This window comes from Bombina bombina, chromosome 7 (genome assembly GCF_027579735.1).
Source record: "Bombina bombina isolate aBomBom1 chromosome 7, aBomBom1.pri, whole genome shotgun sequence".
Lineage (NCBI taxonomy): Eukaryota > Metazoa > Chordata > Amphibia > Anura > Bombinatoridae > Bombina > Bombina bombina.
In genome coordinates, this window is record NC_069505.1 from 45,009,428 (window position 1) to 45,030,213 (window position 20,786).

The 20,786-nt window shown below is 42.3% G+C and overlaps 1 protein-coding gene across 1 annotated transcript in view; it reads right to left on the minus strand.

Moving 5' to 3' along the window:
* Window positions 1-20,786, minus strand: part of MARK2 (microtubule affinity regulating kinase 2) — a gene marked incomplete at its 5' end in the record, with an annotated part of 681,669 nt that overhangs the window by 470,187 nt on the left and 190,696 nt on the right. Inside the window, 1 exon segment of the mRNA XM_053720068.1 lies at window positions 15,836-15,948. Coding sequence (XP_053576043.1) covers window positions 15,836-15,948 — 113 coding nt within the window.

Consider the following 20,786-nt stretch of genomic DNA (forward strand, 5'->3'; position numbering starts at 1 on the left):
TTTTAAATAAATATGAAGATTTATCAGCATCAATCTCTGAGACAGAATCCTCTGAACCAGAAGAGTCATCAGAATCAGAATGATGATGTTCATTTAAAAATTCATCTGTAGAGAGAGAAGTTTTAAAAGATTTTTTATGTTTACTAGAAGGAGAAATAACAGACATAGCCTTCTTGATGGATTCAGAAACAAAATCTCTTATGTTATCAGGAACATTCTGCACCTTAGATGTTGAAGGAACTGCAACAGGCAATGGTACATTACTAAAGGAAATATTATCTGCTTTAACAAGTTTGTCATGACAATTAATACAAACAACAGCCGGAGGAATAGCTACCAAAAGTTTACAGCAGATACACTTAGCTTTGGTAGTTCCAGCACTAGACAGCGATTTTCCTGAAGTATCTTCTGACTCAGATGCAACGTGAGACATCTTGCAATATGTAAGAGAAAAAACAACATATAAAGCAAAATTGAACAAATTCCTTAAATGACAGTTTCAGGAATGGGAAAAAATGCCAATAAACAAGCATCTAGTAACCAGAAGCAAAGAAAAAATGAGACTGAAATAATGTGGAGACAAAAGCGACGCCCATATTTTTTAGCGCCAAATAAGACGCCCACATTATTTGGCGCCTAAATGCTTTTTGGCGCCAAAAATGACGCCACATCCGGAACGCCGACATTTTTGGCGCAAAAGGACGTCAAAAATGACGCAACTTCCGGCGACACGTATGACGCCGGAAACAGAAAAGATTTTTTGCGCCAAAAAAGTCAGTGCCAAGAATGACGCAATAAAATGAAGCATTTTCAGCCCCCGCGAGCCTAACAGCCCACAGGGAAAAAAGAGTCAAATTTTAAGGTAAGAAAAAAGATTGATTCAAATGCATTATCCCAAATATGAAACTGACTGTCTGAAAATAAGGAATGTTGAACATCCTGAGTCAAGGCAAATAAATGTTTGAATACATATATTTAGAACTTTACAAATAAAGTGCCCAACGATAGCTTAGAGTGTCACAGAAAATAAGATTTACTTACCCCAGGACACTCATCTACATGTTTGTAGAAAGCCAAACCAGTACTGAAACGAAAATCAGCAGAGGTAATGGTATATATAAGAGTATATCGTCGATCTGAAAAGGGAGGTAAGAGATGAATCTCTACGACCGATAACAGAGAACCTATGAAATAGACCCCGTAGAAGGAGATCACTGCATTCAAATAGGCAATACTCTCCTCACATCCCTCTGACATTCACTGCACGCTGAGAGGAAAACCGGGCTCCAACTTGCTGCGGAGCGCATATCAACGTAGAATCTAGCACAAACTTACTTCACCACCTCCATAGGAGGCAAAGTTTGTAAAACTGAATTGTGGGTGTGGTGAGGGGTGTATTTATAGGCATTTTGAGGTTTGGGAAACTTTGCCCCTCCTGGTAGGAATGTATATCCCATACGTCACTAGCTCATGGACTCTTGCTAATTACATGAAAGAAATTGAATACACAACATGATTGGGAGATAGGATATATGGCCCCTATATTTAAATTTCTAATCGGAGGTAAACTCAAGTAGAGAACTGAATTGGGCGAGATATTGGGAGGAGCTTTCACGAAGTGGTTGAAGTATTATCAACTTCAACACTTTTTAGCCACTTCATCTGTTGGGGAACAGATGACTAGACAACCCACATTATTCGAACAACAATGCCTGAGTGACCAACCTTTGCGTCATACACTGGCTTGGGCAAAAAAGGTGTTAATGAGTAAGGAAAAGACTGATTTCCCTAATTATGTGGCTAGATGGCACAAGGAACTGGGCAGAAAACTAACTGAAAATGAATAGAAAAACATCATTCATAACACTAGAAAATCTTCGGTTTCTGCTAAGTCACTAGAATTAAATTTCAAAGTTCTAGCAAGGTGGTATATCACCCCAGTTAGGATTAAGGCGATATACCCGACGGCCTCTGACACGTGTTGGAGAGGTTGTGGTGGTAAAGGCTCTATGACTCACATTTGGTGGTCATGCAATAAAATACAACCCTTCTGGTTAAAAATAGGGGAATATATTAAAACTATCAGCAACCAAAAAAAATGACTATCAAATTCAACCTACCACAGCACTATTAAACTTACTTCCATGGTGCAAATGTAAAATACGACTGAAATTGGTACAGTTAGCATTAAATACAGCAAAATCCCTGATAGCAGCTAATTGGAAAACACAAATAGTTTCTACATATCAAGCGTGGGAATCACTAATGGAGCATACAATTCACCTAGAGGAATATGGTTATTTCTTAAGAAAAGACATGGAAACGTTTCACAATATACAATTTAATTGGTAAACACGAATGCATACCCATTGAGTGCTGATATGTTCAGATTAAGGATGTTTACAAATACAATAGTTATAAAAAAACAAAAATGACGGTTGATGTGTTACCGCATTGTATAAGGATTGCACTGCTATTTTCAAATACTGTGATCAATGTGATTTCAATGCATTAATCTGTATCGTTTTATTTCATCCAATAAACATCTTAAAAAAAAAAAAAAAAAAAAAAAAAAAAAACCACACACACTAGACAAAGGACAGACTCAAAGAATCATAACTTTTGGAGAGAAAAATACACAGGCTTTGTGCCAAGTATATTCCCTGCCATTTTGGGACATTTTGGACAAAGGAAGATAATTTCCAGATTTGAGTTTGCGATTAGTTGGTCTGGGAATTGCTGCTAACAGCTCTGTCAAGTATATTTAAACTCAGGTGGAAGGAAAAAAACAGAATGTATGCTTACCTGATAAATTTCTTTCTCTTGTGATGTATCGAGTCCACAGATTCATCCATACTTGTGGGATATTCTCCTTCCCTACAGAAAGTGGCAGAGAGAGCACCCACAGCAGAGCTGTCTATATAGCTCCTCCCTTAGGTCCACCCCCCAGTCATTCGACCGAAGGCTAGGAAGAAAAAGGAGAAACTATAGGGTGCAGTGGTGACTGAAGTTTTGTAAATAAAAATATACTACCTGTCTTAAATAGACAGGGCGGGTCATGGACTCGATACATCACAAGAGAAAGAAATTCATCAGGTAAGCATAAATTCTGTTTTCTCTTGTAAGATGTATCGAGTCCACGGATTCATCCATACTTGTGGGATACCAATACCAAAGTTTTAGGACACTGATGAAGGGAGGGACAAGACAGGTTCCTTAAACGGAAGGCACCACTGCTTGTAGAACCTTTCTCCCAAAAACAGCCTCCGAAGAAGCAAAAGAATCGAATTTGGAAAATTTGGAAAAAGTATGAAGCGAAGACCAAGTCGCCGCCTTACAAATCTGTTCAACAGAAGCTTCATTTTTAAAAGCCCATGTGGAAGCCACTGCTCTAGTAGAATGAGCAGTAATTTTTTCAGGAGGCTGCTGGCCAGCATTCTCATAAGCCATACGGATGATGCTTTGCAGCCAAAAAGAAAGAGAGGTAGCCGTAGCCTTTTGACCTCTCCGCTTACCAGAATAGACAACAAACAATGAAGATGTTTGACGGAAATCTTTGGTTGCTTCTAAATAGAACTTTAAAGCACAAATCACATCAAGATTGTGCAACAGACGTTCCTTCTTTGAAGAAGGATTAGGACAGAGCGAAGGAACAACAATTTCCTGATTGATATTCCTATTAGAAACAACCTTAGGAATGAATCCAGGTTTGGTACGTAAAACCACCTTATCTGCATGGAAAATAAGATAAGGTGAGTCACACTGTAAAGCAGATAACTCCGAAACTCTTCGAGCCGAAGAGATAGCTACTAAAAACAAAACTTTCCAAGATAGAAGCTTAATATCTATGGAATGCATAGGTTCAAACGGAACCCCTTGAAGAACTTTAAGAACCAAGTTTAGGCTCCATGGCGGAGCAACAGGTTTAAATACAGGCTTGATCCTGACCAAGGCCTGACTAAACGCTTGAACTTCTGGGACATTTGCCAGACGTTTGTGTAAAAGAATAGACAAAGCAGATATTTGTCCCTTTAAGGTCCCTTTTCTGCCAGAGAGTAAATAGTACACACCGGTACCATTTAAAATAAACTTTTGCTTGAGAAAATAAAAACTAACATTTTTGTCACCACACCTTCCTAGCAGTTAAGCAGGCAGAGAGAATGACTGGGGGGTGGAGCTAAGGGAGGAGCTATATAGACAGCACTGCTGTGGGTGCTCTCTCTGCCATTTCCTGTAGGGAAGGAGAATATCCCACAAGTATGGATGAATCCGTGGACTCGATACATCTTACAAGAGAAAACAAGTAATTCCCTTGAGTCATAAAGACAGGCATGGGCGGTAGATGTCTGCCAAGCAAAATGACAGAATTATAGCTTGGAAATGGTCCCTAAATGATCCCCAAAGTAACTGCTATGAAAAGGAGCAGAACCACTAAATGCATAGTGCAATTAACTGTTCTCTTAAAAAGAAAACTCATTTAAAAAAAATATTGAAAAAGTTCATTTCTGCTGTATAAAATATAAGAGAGCATAAGGGGAATTTAGAGAAAATTGTAAGGACTGGAAACCCCCAGACTATATGGTATGTGTATGTGTGTGTGTGTATATATATATATATATATATATATATATATATATATAAAATAGGATACGAGTGATAGTGATTTGGCTATATGTGGTGCCTGAGCCACTTACCTTGACTGCAGAACCCACCCACTGATCAGTTTATCGAAGCCTCTCTCCCTCACTGAAAACCTGATGCAGTAGAGAGCCCACCCAGTGCAATTATAAATACTTAAGAGGACATAATTGGATATACCTGTAACCCCTTTGGTGGAAGCTGAGGGACGGGGTCAATGCGATGCCAAAAGGGAAGTTATTGCTGAGAGATTTACCCACAAGGGTACTGACAATGCCATACAAGAGATAATCCTCAAACCATGTTTCAGTATCCATTTTCAATCTTCTTAGTGAAACTGAAAAAGGGGGTTAGGGTCTCAAGTCAGGTCTGACCTCCCAATAAATACATTTGAAAATAATAAAATCTTGATTGCAAAACACTTCACTTAACCTCTCAACTCGGAGACCAAGAACTAACTGGAAAGGAGTAGAGTTGGGAGGGATTAAAAGCTCTTGTGAGGGTTCTTGACCTCCACCTGCTCGCAGGAAGTATGTACCACATGTTATGGTCACCAATGGACTCTACTCATCTACAAAAGAAATAAATGTTGCAGATATTCATATTTGGAAACAGTGTAATCTAAACTGTGTTTAGTTTTATAGTGCACTTCATTAAGAACTATTATTTTATAATAAAAATTAATGATACAAAGGAGAATTAATACAACTGGCAATAAAACTTGGTAATTAACTTTTCCCATGACCTTCAATTCCTTAATGACGAAAGCTGCATAATTCAATATACTTGTACTCCACTACCTTGATGACTAGCGAATTACATGGTGAACCAACAATCATACAAATTCCAAGAGGAAATGCAATTCCTCCTATTTTTCTGACCCTAGTGGTGACTTTCTGCTTGTGGCTGGTAACAGGTCTCCTTATAACTATCACACAGGGGTTCAAAAAAAGGTGGTTGTAGACCATTAAAAAATATAAATACATAGTAAAATTACTGTATGGAGCATATGGGCCAAGTGAATTCGTGAAAATATGTAAAAGACATCACTCTCCAGTTTAATAACAATAAAGGGAGGTGTTATAAAGGACTTTGTCAGTAAATTTTAACCCTCCATCTTTCTTTATTAATAAACAGAACAAATTTTATGGCCTGTGAGGTATGTTTCTTTCGGCTAGTATATTCATTTATAAGTTTATTTTGATGTCTTTCAGTAATTTATTTGTAAACACAAACGGTAAAAATGTTATCCCCAAATAGGACCGTGAAAATACTAGGCATAAGATAGTCTTGCATGAGTCTTTCAGTGACCATTGGGAATATATTACTGTTTTGTGCACTTTTTTTTTTTTTTTTTTTTAAAGTAAGTCTTGAATTTCCACATTCAAAATAAAATACTACAATTCTCTTAACTTCCTCAGAAAGTATCTATCATGGGCTAAAAACGTTTTAGTAATATAATTTAGATATCAGAACTATACCTACAAAACTGTCAGAATGCCATCCTTAGTACCATACCCGCCATAAAAATAAAATGTAAAATTTTTATATAAAAAAAGCAAAGAATATCCATACAAAATGTATTAAAAATAAAAAAAAAATGAAAAATATAAAAAATAAAATCGTTCAAGGTATAAATAAGTGTGTCATATTTTGTATATAAACAATCCATCATATATACAATCTGCAACTTCAGAAAAGAATAAAAGGAATTAAACCTTGACATAGGATAAAACCACTTTTACAGTTTAAAGGAAACATAAATTGTGCTTATCTCCATCGTGGGGAAGAGAGTCCACGGCTTCATTTATTACTTGTGGGAATTAATAACCTGGCCACCAGGAGGAGGCAAAGACAACCCAGCAAAAGCCTTAAATACCTCCCCCCACTTCCCTCATCCCCCAGTCATTCTGCCGAGGGAACAAGGAACAGTAGGAGAAATATCAGGGTATAAATGGTGCCAAAAAAATATATTAAATTTAGGTCGGCCCATCGGAGAAATTTTTTTTATTAGTTTTCCATCTAAAGGGGAGGAGAGTCCATGGTTTCATTCATTACTTGTGGGAACATATACCCAAGCTCTTAGAGGACACTGAATGAAGCCGGGAGGGTAAAAGGCAGACCCTTAATCTGAGGGCACCACAGCCTGTAGAACCTTTCTCCCAAAAACAGCTTCCGCAGAAGCAAAAACGTCAAATTTGTAAAACTTAGTGAAGGTATGCAAGGACCACCATGTAGCCGCCTTGCAAATCTGCTCCATAGAAGCCTCATTTTTGAAGGCCCAAGATGAAACTACCGCTCTAGTGGAATGAGCCGTAATCCTCTGAGGAGTTTTATGTCCCGCTGTCTAATAGGGCAAGCGGATTAAGCTCCTCAGCCAATAAGACAAAGAAGTAGCAGAAGCCTTCTGACCCCTGTGTTTCCGTGAATATACAACAAAAAGTGATTTAGATTGACTGAAATCTTTTGTGGCCTGAAGACAGAATTTCAAAGCACGAACCACGTCCAGATTATGAAGTAACCTCTTCTTAGGAGAAGAAGGGTTAGGACATAGAGGAGGAACAACTATCTCCTGATTGATGTTACGGTTAGACACCACCTTGGGGATAAACCCCAAGCCTGTGCGAAGAACAGCCTTATCCACATGAAACACCAGATAAGGGGGCTCACATTGCAAGGCCACCAGTTCAGAAACTCTGCCTGCCTATGTAATGGCCAACAGAAAGAGAACCTGCCATGAGAGAATTTTCATGTCAAGAGAATGCATAGACTCAAACGGAACCTTCTGCAAGACCTTAAGTACCAAGTTTAAGCTCCAAGGGGGAGCAGCCTGCCTAAAAACAGGCATGATTCGAGACAGAGCCTGAACAAAAGATTGGATGTCAGGGAGATCAGCGAGTCTCCTGTGCAACAGAACAGATAAAGCCAAAATTTGTCCTCTTAGGGAACTAGCAGCGAGACCCTTCTCCAAACCTTCTTGGAGGAAGGACAAAATCCTGGATACCCTCAGCTTGTGCCAAGGGTAGACATGACTCTCACACCAGGACAAGTAAGTCTTCCACACCCTATGATAGATGCGTCGAATGACCGGCCTTCTTGCCTGAAGAGTGTCAATCACATTCTCAGAAAAAAACCTTTTCGCAAAGATTAAGCGTTCAATCTCCATGCAGTAAGCCTCAGAGAATCTAGATTTTGATGTTGAAAAGGACCCTGCTCCAGCAGATTCCTGCGACAGGATAACCTCCATGGTGGAGAGGATGACATCCCCACCAGATCCGCAAACCACGTCCTCCTTGTCCACGAAGGAGCATTCATAATTGAGTACACTCCTTTATACGAGCCACTACATGAGGAAGAAGAGGTAACGGAGGAAAAATGTATACTAGACAGAACCCCCAAGGCAACACCAATGCGTCTATTAGCTGCGCCTGGGGGTCCCTCAACCTCGATCCAGATCGGGGAAGCTTGCAATTCAACCTTGACGCCATGAGATCGATCTCCGGCGTCCCCCATCTGAGAAAGATCTCCGCAAACACTTCGGGGTGTAGAGACCATTCCCCCAGATGAAAAGTCTGACTGCTGAAAAAATCAACTTACCAGTTGTCCATACCTGGGATGTGGATCGCAGAGACCGAACAGTTGTGGGTCTCCGCCCACTCCAGGATCTGAGACACCTCCCTCATTGCCAGGGAGCTCCTCGTGCCCCCCTGGTGGTTGATGTAATATAACACAGAAGTAGCAGCCGCACCACAATATCCTTTATCAAAGTTTCTTTATTTCCACATTATGGGAGCCAGGGAAACAGAACAACGTTTCGGGCTATCCACCCTTAATCATGTTCATGATGAACATGATTAAGGGTGGATAGCCCGAAACGTTGTTCTATTTCCGTGGCTCCCATAATGTGGAAATAAAGAAACTTTGATAAAGGATATTGTGGTGCGGCTGCTACTTCTGTGTTATATTACCTGGAGGACCTTTGCAGTGATCCTATTGCAGTATGCACACAGTTGAGGGTTAAAGTGCTGGATATTGAACTGTTTTTCTGGTGGTTGATGTAAGCCACCGAGGTAATATTGTTCGTCTGGAACCTGTTAAAGCTTAAGTCCCCCAGACAAGGCAACACCTTCAGAGCATTGTAGATCGCTCGAAGCTCCAGAATATTTAATGGAAGAAGAGACTCTAAGCGAGACCACTTCCCCTGTGCCATCCTGGCACCCCAAACAGCTCCCCATCCCGCCAGACTCACGTCTGTGGTAACAATCTCAAAGGACGGTCTCAGGAAGGATGTCCCCATGGACAGATGATTCGGGCGGATCCACCAGGAGAGGGAAATCTGAGTCCGCGCATCCATGTATATCGGCTGTGACAGATCGGAATGATCGCCTTTCCACTGTCTCAACATGCACAATTGAAGAGGTCTGAGATGAAACCTGGCGAATGGAATGATGTCCATGATGGAGACCATGAGCCCAATCATTTCCATGCACTGAGCTACAGATGGTCTCACTGTAGATTGAAGATCAAGACAGGTAGACGCCATCTTTGTGCGTCGCTTGTCCGTGAGAAAGATCTTCATGGAAATGGAGTCTATGATCGTGCCCAAGAACTCCACCCTAGTACTGGGAACCAGAGAACTCTTCTCGAGATCTTCCAACCGTGAGATTGAAGTAACTGCAGAAGGACCCTGGTGTGGGCCTCTGCCAGATGGGATGGCGGCGCCTGAACCAGGATGACGTCCAGGTAGGGCGAAACCGCGATGCCCTGGGATCTGGCTACTGCTAGAAGGGTTCCCAGGACCTTCGTGAAGACTCTTGGGGCCGTCGCCAGACCGAAGGGGAGAGCCATGAACTGGAAATGCTGATCCAGAAAGGCAAATCTGAGGAACCTGAAATGGTCCCTGTGAATCGAAACATGAAGGTAGGCATCCTTCAAGTCTATAGAGGTCATTAAGCTTGAGCAGGATTCCAGGCACCCTTGGTTTGGTCCGCTATCGCTGTGGGCTGTTGGGACGAAAATTAGCACCCTTAGGTTTCGCCTTCTTATCCTGGGGAAAGAAGGCACCCTTGCCTCCTGAAACCTGGACCGAACAGGATCTTGCCCTTAAAAGGCAAAGACAGCAGCCTCATCTTAGAGGTCATGTCCGCCGACCAAGATTTTAGCCACAGAGCCCTGCGTGCTAGAACCGAAAAACCTGATACCTTAGCATTCGGGCGGAAAATTTGCAAATTAGCGTCACAAATTAAGGAATTGGCCACCATTAGGGCCTTAATCTTTTTCTGCACCTCCTCGAAAGAGGATTCACCCTCAATCATATCAAATAAGGCATCGCACCAATATGACGCAGCTACAGTAACCGCCGCTGCCGGGTGAAAAACAAACCCTGTGTGTTGAAACATCTTGCGTAAAATGTTTTCCAACTTTTTATCCATAGGCTCCTTGAACGAAGAACTATCCTCTAAAGGAATCGTTGTACGCTTAACAAGCGTGGAGATGGCCCCATCCACCTTGGGAATGGTCCCCCACAACTCTAGCTGGGCCTCCGGGACGGGGAAAAGCTTTTTAAATTGAGAAGAGGGGAAAAAGGAAGAACCTAACCGCTCCCACTTGTTCTTTATAATGTTCACCATCTTGACAGGAACTGGGAAAGTCTGAGAAACCACCCTGTCCTCGTAAACCTTATCTAACTTAGGAATAGAGGGCTCTTCTGGAAGCTTGGGTTCCAGAACCTCTAAAGAAGCCAGTACTTGCTTTAGTAAGAAACACAAGTTCTCCATCTTAAACCTAAAGCAAGGATCCTCCACTGCCGGAGGTTTAGATGACACTGACTCTGACCCCGAAAGGGCCCCTCCGATGCGTCGGACTGGGCCTTGTCATCGTACCACCCTTCAGGGGGGTCCGATAGAGACAAATCCTGGGTCGGGCCGCTATGAAAAGCTCTACGCTTGCGCTTAGCAGAACGCGGCAAAGCATGGATCACCTTAGCAACTGCCGTTTCAAGCTGATCCGCAAAATCAGACGGCCAAGCAATCTCCCCCGAAGCGGTAATAGCCAGACCCTGGGGCGCTGCATGTGGGATAGAGGACGCCATTAGGGAACACACCTCACGGAACGGTGACCCCTCAGAGGTGGACGGCTCAGTAGTGCTAGACATTCTCTTATATTTGGAAGTCGTAGCCTTCTCAAGGCATGTGGAACACAGTTGCGCAGGCTGGACTACCAAAATCTGACAATAAACAAAGTGCGACAGGTGGTAGCTGTGCTACTGACATGGACTTGAGAGAAGAACGCAATCTGCGAAACTCGTCAACGCCGATTGCTATAGGAGCTATTAATATGAGCCGGGATGGTGTCGCAAAGGGAAGCTCCCTCTGCATCTCCGGACTCTAAAGTTCACCCAGGCCCTCAACTGAGAAGCTTGAAGGGCTACTTAAACTCCTGCCCCATAGCGAAGGGTAGAACCCCTCACAAGAGACCTCTGATTTAACGGCACCTCTCTGCCACCTCCTGTAGCTAAAGGCAAAGAATGACTGGGGGATGAGGGGAGTGGGGGAGGTATTTAAGCCTTTGGCTGGAGTGTCTTTGCCTCCTCTTGGTGGCCAGGTTCTTAATTCCCACAAGTAGTGAATGAAGCCGTGGACTCTCCTCCCCTTTAGATGGAAAACTCGTATTTATGTTTGGTTTATGGACTATATTCTCTTTAGACTCAAAAATAACACCTGAAGACCAAAGAGGAGATAGGGCATATGCTTTCTTTTTAGCTATGGCAAAAAAACACTTGTCCATAGCCCACAAAAGAAGGAAGAATTGCCATAGAAGGACACTCTACCTAGTATAACTACACAACTTACCAAGGTGGAGAATTTTGTGGCGATTGTTGACTGTAGGCCATGGACGTTTGGCAATTACAAGTTACAGTTTTAGAGACTTGGTATTGGATGAGTGATAAATCTGAGGTTAGCTGGAATATTTCCCAATAACGTAGGTTGTAGTGGGCAGATTTGGTTTGAATACTAAGGAGTGCCTTACAGATTTTGGAAGATAGTTCCACAGGATAGGTGTGGCTTGAGAGGTCCTGAAGTTGGCAGTAGGAGGTGATGAGAGGCACGTGCAAGAAGCATAGAGGAGGCGGCAGCTAGGAGAGTATGTAGTGATGAGGTTTGAAAATACTGTGAATTGTGGGGGGTTCACAAGTATTTAATAAACTCACAAGAATAAATGTGATAAGTGTCCAAAGTATGTGCCACAAAAATACAGTACATGCAATAAAGCTGCAGTTTGTTAATATGTTTATTCTCTTAGAGTTTTTATTTGATGTGTTGGTAAACACACGCTGGCCATGGACACAAAAATAACTGATTATATATACAGGTACAAATCCCCAAATCAGGTTCGTAGCTGAAACCTGGCAAACTGTAGGGCATCTGAGTTAGCTAATGAGAAAGCTTTATTTAACTTTAAACATTACATTGAAAAATAAAATGCAATAACAAGAGATAAAGTTATCTCAATTAAGAGTCTCTAGTACATAAAGTTGATGCCAAGGATTAGGGACATGTTCGTTAGATGGCTGTTACTAGTCCCTTTTGTTTGCTCAGAGTCTCTGTTACACAAATATCAAGGTTTGTTATACAATAAGTACATAAGACAGAGTTTCAGAGTTCTAGGACTCTTAGCATAACTATTCCAGGAACATGTCCTCACGAATCTAGCAGATTTACCAGAGAGCCTATATTCATAAGCCATAACATATTCAGTATAGAACATCAAGTTTTACAGGTGTAATAACGCACACCAAAAATATATACATTAACTGACATGCGCTCAACCAGTGACGCATGGCAGCCATTTATAACCATAAGAATAAAGAGGTAAAGTGGAATAAAATAAGAGAGAAAAAGAGTAAAGTCGTGGAAGAGTAGAGAAGGGGGAGAGGAGGGAGAGAGGGGGGAGAGAGGGGGGAGAGGGGGGGAAGAGGGGGGGAAGGGGGAGAGGGGAGTTGGGAAGAATGGGCAGAAGGGAAGAATGGGCAGAAGGGAAGGAGGGGGGAGAGGAGGGAGTAAGCCAACAATGACGTAGGACAGGTAGAGGCCCTATAATTTTGTGTTTGTAATTTCATGTGACCTAGGATTTCCAGATTTCCTGCATGTATTCATGTGTTTCAATTTTGTCATCTCTCATATACCTGAATCGTTCCAATTGTAGGTGTCTATCCACTTGGTTTTTCCAATCAGTAAGTGAAGGGACATTTAGTGATTTCCAGAATTTGGGAATAAGAGTTTTGGCACTGTTAAGCAAAATGTATAATAGGTGCTTTTTGGGTTTGTCTGGGAGCTTAGGGAGACCATGGAAAAGTAGGAGACCGGGTTGTCTTGTCAATGTGGTTTGTAACTTAGAGTCTATCATGCCCAAAACTTCCCGCCAGAATGGCTGGATCACTTTGCAGTGCCACCAAATGTTAGAATGTGTTCCCTGTTCCCCACAGCCTCTCCAACATCTCCCATCTGTTTGCTTATATATTTTTTTTATTTTTTCTGGTGTGAGGTACCATAGTGAGAGGCATTTATAGTTAGATTCAAGAAGCCTGGCAGAAACCGAAGCCTTGCTATGATTCCGAAATATTCTCAGCCACTCCTCCTCCGAAGGAGGAGGAGGCGTTAACACCTTATTCCACCGTCTAACATAGGACGGTACTGGTGTCTCTTTATGTGAAGATAGCAAGCGGTACATGATGGATATAAGATGGGGCAGAGAGCGAGGTAGCAAGCACAACGTTTCCAATAAGGTAAGTTGTCAAGTTTTCTGAGCTTTTGTGTGTTTGTAGATAATGTTGAAGTTGTGTGCGAAAGTACCAGGGCAACACAAGGCCACATGAGAAATCTTTTTATATCATCATCTTTGCCTTTGAGTTTTTAAACCTGGACTCAAACACACATATTTGAATCATAGTGTACTAGTATTTCTTAACCATTTAGTGCTACACTTTTGTGTTATATATTATTTTTAGGTGTGAGCCCCCTAGTGGTTGAGAATATCTGAGACAGCTAACATTAGACCCACCAATTCCATACACTGAGCAACAGTAGGAAGCAGATTTAGTATGTGAAGAGTGCAGGCTTTCTGTAGTTTGAGTCTGTGTTGCTCTATTAAGAGATTGATGCACCAACACAGAGTTTATGATGGATCCCAGAAAGGAAACACAAGTATGAGGAAGAAACTTCGAAGCAGTGTGAGAATGACTTACGTATGAGTCTCTGCCAGTTGATGAAAAGTAGCTTGCAGCAGAATGTTGTCTAGATATGGAGCTACATATATTCCCTGAGCTCGCACCACTGACAAGAGGGTTCCCAGTATTTTGGTAAACACTTGTGCAACCCTTACACTTTAAGCAAGGTATTTACACATTGCTTATGACCCACACTTACTTTAGCATGCCACTTAAAATCTAGCCCTTTTTAAAGAAGGAAGAAACCTTATGTATATAGTGTGACAGCTATATAAACCACATACCAGGTACCACATATGCAAATAGGACATGGGTTAGAACTCCCCTTATAAAGGCTAAAAGGAGACCTGATGCATGGTACTTCCATCACAGAATGGGAAAACTTGTGTAAAGAGTGCGTCAGTTGTGAAATCCTTATATAATGTTCCAAACAAATGGGATGGGTATGTGACAGAGCTCTATGTCAGATATATCTAGTGCTAGTAGAAATTAGCCTTGCATACTTATACAAAAAAGTACACAACTATAAAAGTATGGTCAGAAACACACTGCTTACAACAAGAGAAGCAGTCTAGCAGGGACAAACAACAGAAGTAGCTTGTTCTATGGAGGGTTACCACCTAGGACCAACCTCTTTTAGCCCAATTGTGCTTTTCAAGGAGTACCACCTTTCTGAAGTATATCAGTTTGATCCCGCCTAGTAAGGTCAGTCCAGCCTTGAAATACCAGATAATCCTCCTCTGAACAAGGAACATGGCACCCCAGATGATTGTTTCTGCCTTCTATGGGTTTATCAGTTAGGTGCAGCCATATTTCTCTAAGCACATTGGGCAAGGAATTCACGTTTGGTCTCTCCCATCACCCTGAGGGATACCTCCCTAGGGTACAAATTGAAATGCATACAGAAAAAGAATCACTCTACCAGGAACGAACAGCAGCTCAGTAGCTTATTCAATGAAGGGTTACCACCTAGGAACAATCTCTTTTAGCCCAATTATGCTTTTCACAGAGGACAACATTCCTGAAGTATATCAGTCTGATCAGAAACACACTGCTGCTTGACACATTATTAAAAACTATGAAAAAACGTACAGACCACATTAAAGGTTATCTGCACAAAATAGAAATTCTCACCACATATCTGTTAGTTAATGCAAGGTTTGTACCAGGTGGCACTTGGTTTACACAGTTTCAGAATAACAACCTTTTTTTCAGTCATGTGACTGCTATTGAAAAGAATTGAAAAGCAGTGCACTAATTAAAATAGCCAGTTGGTGGAGCTGTCTGCTTGTGTTGCAGCAAATATATGAAAGCTTAGCAGACTGAAATTAATCTGTGTACACAGAACAGACAGCTATCAAGATACAAGATCTAGCAGCCACTTCCCTATTATCTTCCTGCCCATCTGCTTGAGGTGAGGGTGCTTAACTGCCTATTAATCACTCCAGATTGAAATGCATAGAATAGGTGCAGACCCAATATGATCTAACATGCTAAAATGCAGAGAACTGTCGGCAGAAAAATGCAAGTAAAAAGGTGTTTTTGTTCATTAAACTTAGTTTGATGATACAGTCTGTTGTGTGATTATTTAATTAGGTTTATAATGCTGTTTAGCATTTAAAGTCTTCATTTCAAAGCTTTAAAAATAATGTATTAGCTGTTACTTATGTCAATTTTGAGAGGGGCCTGGAACCTAACTCCCTCACTTCCTATTGACTTACATTATAAACTGGGTTTCAATTTACAACGGTTTCAATTCTGGAACCTAACCCCGGTGTAAACTGAGGGCTACCCGTACATGAAGAATTATACTTGCTTGTATGATTTTTTAGCCTGTAAATATATGTGTAGCTTTTCAAATATTCAAGCTACATTTTGGCTACAACTTTTAACATTAAGGGACCATCAACAAAAATGATAATTAGGCTGGGGGAAGGAGATGATATGGGGTTTAGGGAATACCTAACATACCTCAGAGGGCTTGTACCCAAGCAGTAGGTAAGTGGCCATGACTTCATTATACTTCTGGTTAACGAGAGAATCCTGGATCTCCTCCCGGGAATAACCCATAGTCACCATCAACTCTATACAGAAAGAAAGATTTAAAAAAACATTTTAAAAGAAATTATGCTTACCTGATAAAATTTCTTTCCGGGTATGGTGAGTTCACAACGTCATCAATTACCGTTGGGAATATCGCTCCTGGCCAGCAGGAGGAGGCAAAGAGCACCACAGCAAAGCTGTTAAGTGTCACTCCTCTACCCATAATCCCCAGTCATTTGACCGAAGGGAAATGTAAAAGGAATAACACAAAGGTGTAAAGGTGCCTGTGATTTAGTAAAAAATAACGGTCTTAAATTTAAGGGTGAGGTTGTAGACACACCATATCCGGAAAGAAAGAAATTTATCAGGAAAACATACATTTTCTTTTCTTTCCTAAGATATGGAGAGTCCACGAAGTCATCAATTACTGTTGGGAACCAATACCCAAGTTAGAGGAGACAGATAACAACGGAGGGAAAACAAGATAGACAGACCAAAACAGAAGGCACCACCGCTTGAAGAACCTTTCTCCCAAAAGAAGCCTCAGCCGAGGCAAAAACATAAATTATGCTTACCTGATAATTTTCTTTTCCTCAGATGGAAAGAGTCCACAGCTGCATTCATTACTTTTGGGAATTCAAAACCTGGCCACCAGGAGGAGACAAAGACACCCCAGCCAAAGGCTCAAATACTCCTCACACTGCTTTCTCCGAAGCCGAGAATAACTTTGAAAAAGAGTTAAAGACCCAAGGAAACTGACCCGCAGATAGTCCACAAGCCTTGCTAGAGACCACAGGAACTAGAGTCAACTGAGTCAACAGCCTCCAGCAGACACCATCGCACAGCAGATGGTCTCCAAAGAACACGCACCTTAATAAGAGGTAACAAGCTACCGTAATCTTCCACAGAGAAGTAAAGACACAGAGAAAACATGAATGTACTTGTAAAGCATGGCTAATCCCCCTTAAGGCGCTGCTCATTCTTTCAACCTCGAAAGGAGGAAGGCTGAGTAGACCTCGCCGGGGATCGACTTGCAACCCTCGATTTGCTACAGTGCAGACTAGCCACAGTGCATTCGTATGCTGAGCTAGCTGTCCAGCTAGCATAAGGAACTCCAGACCAACAGAGACCCACCAGTCTCATAGAAACAAGGGGAAGCAACGCCCAGACCTCAGAAAAACAGAAACCACGGAATAAGGCCGGGAGTCTGAAACAGAGATAAACTTCCCACAACACAGTGCAACCGCACTCGACGAAGGTCCCCAAGTCGCAAAAAGGTAGTTCAGAATACCTAAAAATTCAGAAACAAAACCTTGTGCAGCAAGCTCAGATAGGTCTGACGAAGAACACCTGAAGCAAAAACACAGCACGCTTCAGTCATCTAAAAATGACTCTGAAGCAGAAAGCAGCTGAAGATAGGAACCTTCAGATTGCTAAGTATCCACTAACCAGCGGATAACGTTGCATGCTAAGAGCCGCCAGTCCTTCCCACAAATCCTGAACATGGAGAAAGGCAAAACCGTAAGAATGGCGGTATGAAGGACCTAAATCCTCCAAGCCTCCAACCCACAATGGGAACGAACACTCTAGTTCCCGGAAAAATCGGAAATGACTGAGCATGACACCGTGGATCTCAACCGAGTCCCGGCCCACTAGATTTAAAGGCGAATGAGAACTGAACCAATCCCCCATGCCCCTAAGCAACCACAGACCCTCAAGTTCTCTGAGGATGCTAGTTGAAGCTTGTAAAATAAAACAAGAAAACAACACAAATCATATTGTGATCACTGGGCGCCCTCACGGGACTAACCGGACAAAAAAAAGGCACCACGTGTCTGAACTAGGCCTCAAAGACAGAAGGATTTCTACCCAGTCAGGACAAGCCTAAAACCAAGGGCCCCAGCACTGTAAAGGCCACATACAGTCTCCCCCGAGATGGAAGGATAAAGAACAGTCAGACAGACTTTTGTAAACAGTGCGACCACCAAATCGCCAGTATCAATTCCAGAGAAGAAAATTCCCGAAGGAAACATCACACCACAACCTGAGCTGTACACCAAATAAAAATCATCCTCACCGGATGAAGATAAAAGATAAGGCAACCCATAGGTTATCGCCCAGGAAGTACGGACAGCCCCGCAGGTCCAGCCAAACAGGGGTCCGAAACTTCCAAGCTCAGAACTGGAACAGGATACACAAATAACAGACTATAAGAAGATTACTTTATCCCCTTATGTCTATACAGAGAATCCCCAGACCCATTAAGAGTGGGATCTAGCAGTGCCAAAAACGTGATTTAGTAGATACAAAGGCACGTCAGTCTATAATGAAAAGCGCAACATACCTTCGCCGGGACAAAAGAAAACACTGGCCCCGAAGGTTGACACCCTGAGGCCTCAGGGGCAGTCGCTCCCCCAGAGGGCTGAACTGGACCAGGCGATCTCACGCCTGACGAGCCCTGGTTAACGGAACATGGATAATATCGTAAGCACACTCCCAGGAGTTGAGTTGCAGAAGCACCAGCGCCAAAGATATGGCCATGCGGAACTGTGTTGTAACCTCCGGTGGGAACAGGCCACACATAGAAGGATAAGTAGCGTTTGGATTACCTGCATGCGAAGTAAGAGTTGGTGGTAGGGAACTCGCCTTGTGGGAAATAGAATCCCCAGAGGCGGATGGCTCAGTGGGCACCCGATTCCCCGATCCAGAGGAAAAGAGCACTCTAAAACGTAATTCGGAACATAACGAATGGGCATGTATCACCCGGGCCAATTCATATTCTTCGCAAGAAGTAGAGTCTGAATCAGAGACATTCGTCTCCAAAAAATCAGAATCCTCTATAACTGGGACACTAAATAAAAAATGGACCAATAAGAAAACAGCACCTTACGGCACCTTACACCTTCAATGGCTGGGGCACTCACCACCTCTAGAGAACCAGACACCAGCTGACCAGGATTTCTCCGTCGCCACACGGTCAGGAATGGAGTCACAAGGTAAACCGTGCAGTCCATGCAAAAGCGTGCCCAACCATAAAGGCCGCGTCACTAGACATAGGCCGTTATGTTCCAAAGTAGCCATGAGCCGAAGCAACACTAAACAGTAGCAGACAGAATTACATAACAAACATGATTATAAACCCCCTGTTCAATTACCCCCCTCAGGAGATATTAACCCTTGATTCCTAGATACAAAAAGGAGCCTCACTGAGACCCTATGTTAAAGTTATCCCCAAAAGGTTGTAACCCCTCTAGGATAAACAGTTGTAATTACAATACATCCATGATGAAAGTAAAATGAAACAATCTTACCGGAATCTATGCCGTGGAACAGGAACACTGCCCTTCAAGTGTGACAGATAGTAGCGTCGCTTCTGCCATGGACTTAAGAGAAAAAAGCAGGCAGTGAAACTCGTCAACGCTGATTGCTTGTGGAGCTGTTAATATGAGTCGGGATGGATTTGCAGAAAGACTCTCCCTGCATCTCCGGACTCCCTGATAAGACTACTTAAAACTCTAGTCCCATGCCGAAGAGTACTACCCTCCATAAGAGACTATCAAAAACTTGACACTTGACAAAAACTGACACTTCTCTGCCAACCTCCTGGGATGAAAGGAAAAGAATGACTAGGGGATGAGGGAAGTGGGAGGAGTATTTGCCTCCTCCAGGTGGCCAAGTTCTGAATTCCCAAAAGTAATGAATGCAGCTGTGGACTTTTTCCATTTATGAAGAAAAGTATCAAATTTGGAAAAAGTATGCAGAAAAGACCAAGTTGCAGTCTTGCAAATCTGTTCCACAGAAGCTTAATTTTTGAAAGCCCAAGAAGAAGAAACAGCCCTGGTGGAATGAGCTGTTATTCTGTCAGGAGGCTGCTGTCCAGCGGTCTCATAAGCAAAACGGATAATACTTCTCAACCAGAGAAAGCGAAGTAGCAGTAGCTTTCTGACCTTTACACTTTCCAGAAAAACAAACAAACATGGCAGAGGACTGACGAAAGTCCTTAGTCGCTTGAAGGTAGAATTTTAGGTTACGCACAACATCCTTATGAGGAGGAGGATTAGGATATAAAAGGAACAACAATTTCCTGGTTAATATTTCTACCAGAAACCACTTTAGGAAGAAACCCCAACTTAGTACGAAGAACCGCCTTATCAGCATGAAAGATAAGAAAAGACTAAACAATACTGCAAAGCAGAGAGTTCCGAGACCCTCCGAGCAGAAGAAATAGCAACAAGAAACAAAACCTTCCAAGATAACAACTTAATATCTATGGAATGTAAAGGCTCAAACGGAGCCTGTTGTAAAACCTTAAGAACTAAGTTAAGGCTCCAAGGTGGAGCAACAGATTTAAAGACAGGCCTGATTCTGACCAGGGCCTGACAAAAGGATTGAACATCTGGCACATCCACCAGACGCTTATGTAGCAAGACAGATAAAGCAGAAATCTGACCCTTCAGAGAACTGGCTGACAAACCTTTCTCCAGACCTTCCGGAAAGAAAGACAAAATTCTAGGAATCCTGACCCTACTCCAAGAGTAGCCCTTAGATTCGCACCTATAAAGATATTTACGCCATATCTTATGGTAAATCTTTCTAGTAACAGGCTTGCGAGCCTGAATCATGGTCTCAATGACCGACTCAGAAAAGCCACAGTTAGACAACACTAAACGTTCAATCTCCAAGCATTGAGCTTTAGAGAAACGAGATTTGGATGAAGGAATGTACCCTGAGTTAGAAGGTCCTTCCTCAGAGGCAGCCTCCAAGGTGGAAGAGATAACATCTTCAGTAGGTCTGCATACCAGGTCCTGCGCGGCCACGCAGGAGCTATGAGAATTGCCTATGCTTTCTCCTGTTTGATACGAGCAATGACTCGTGGAAG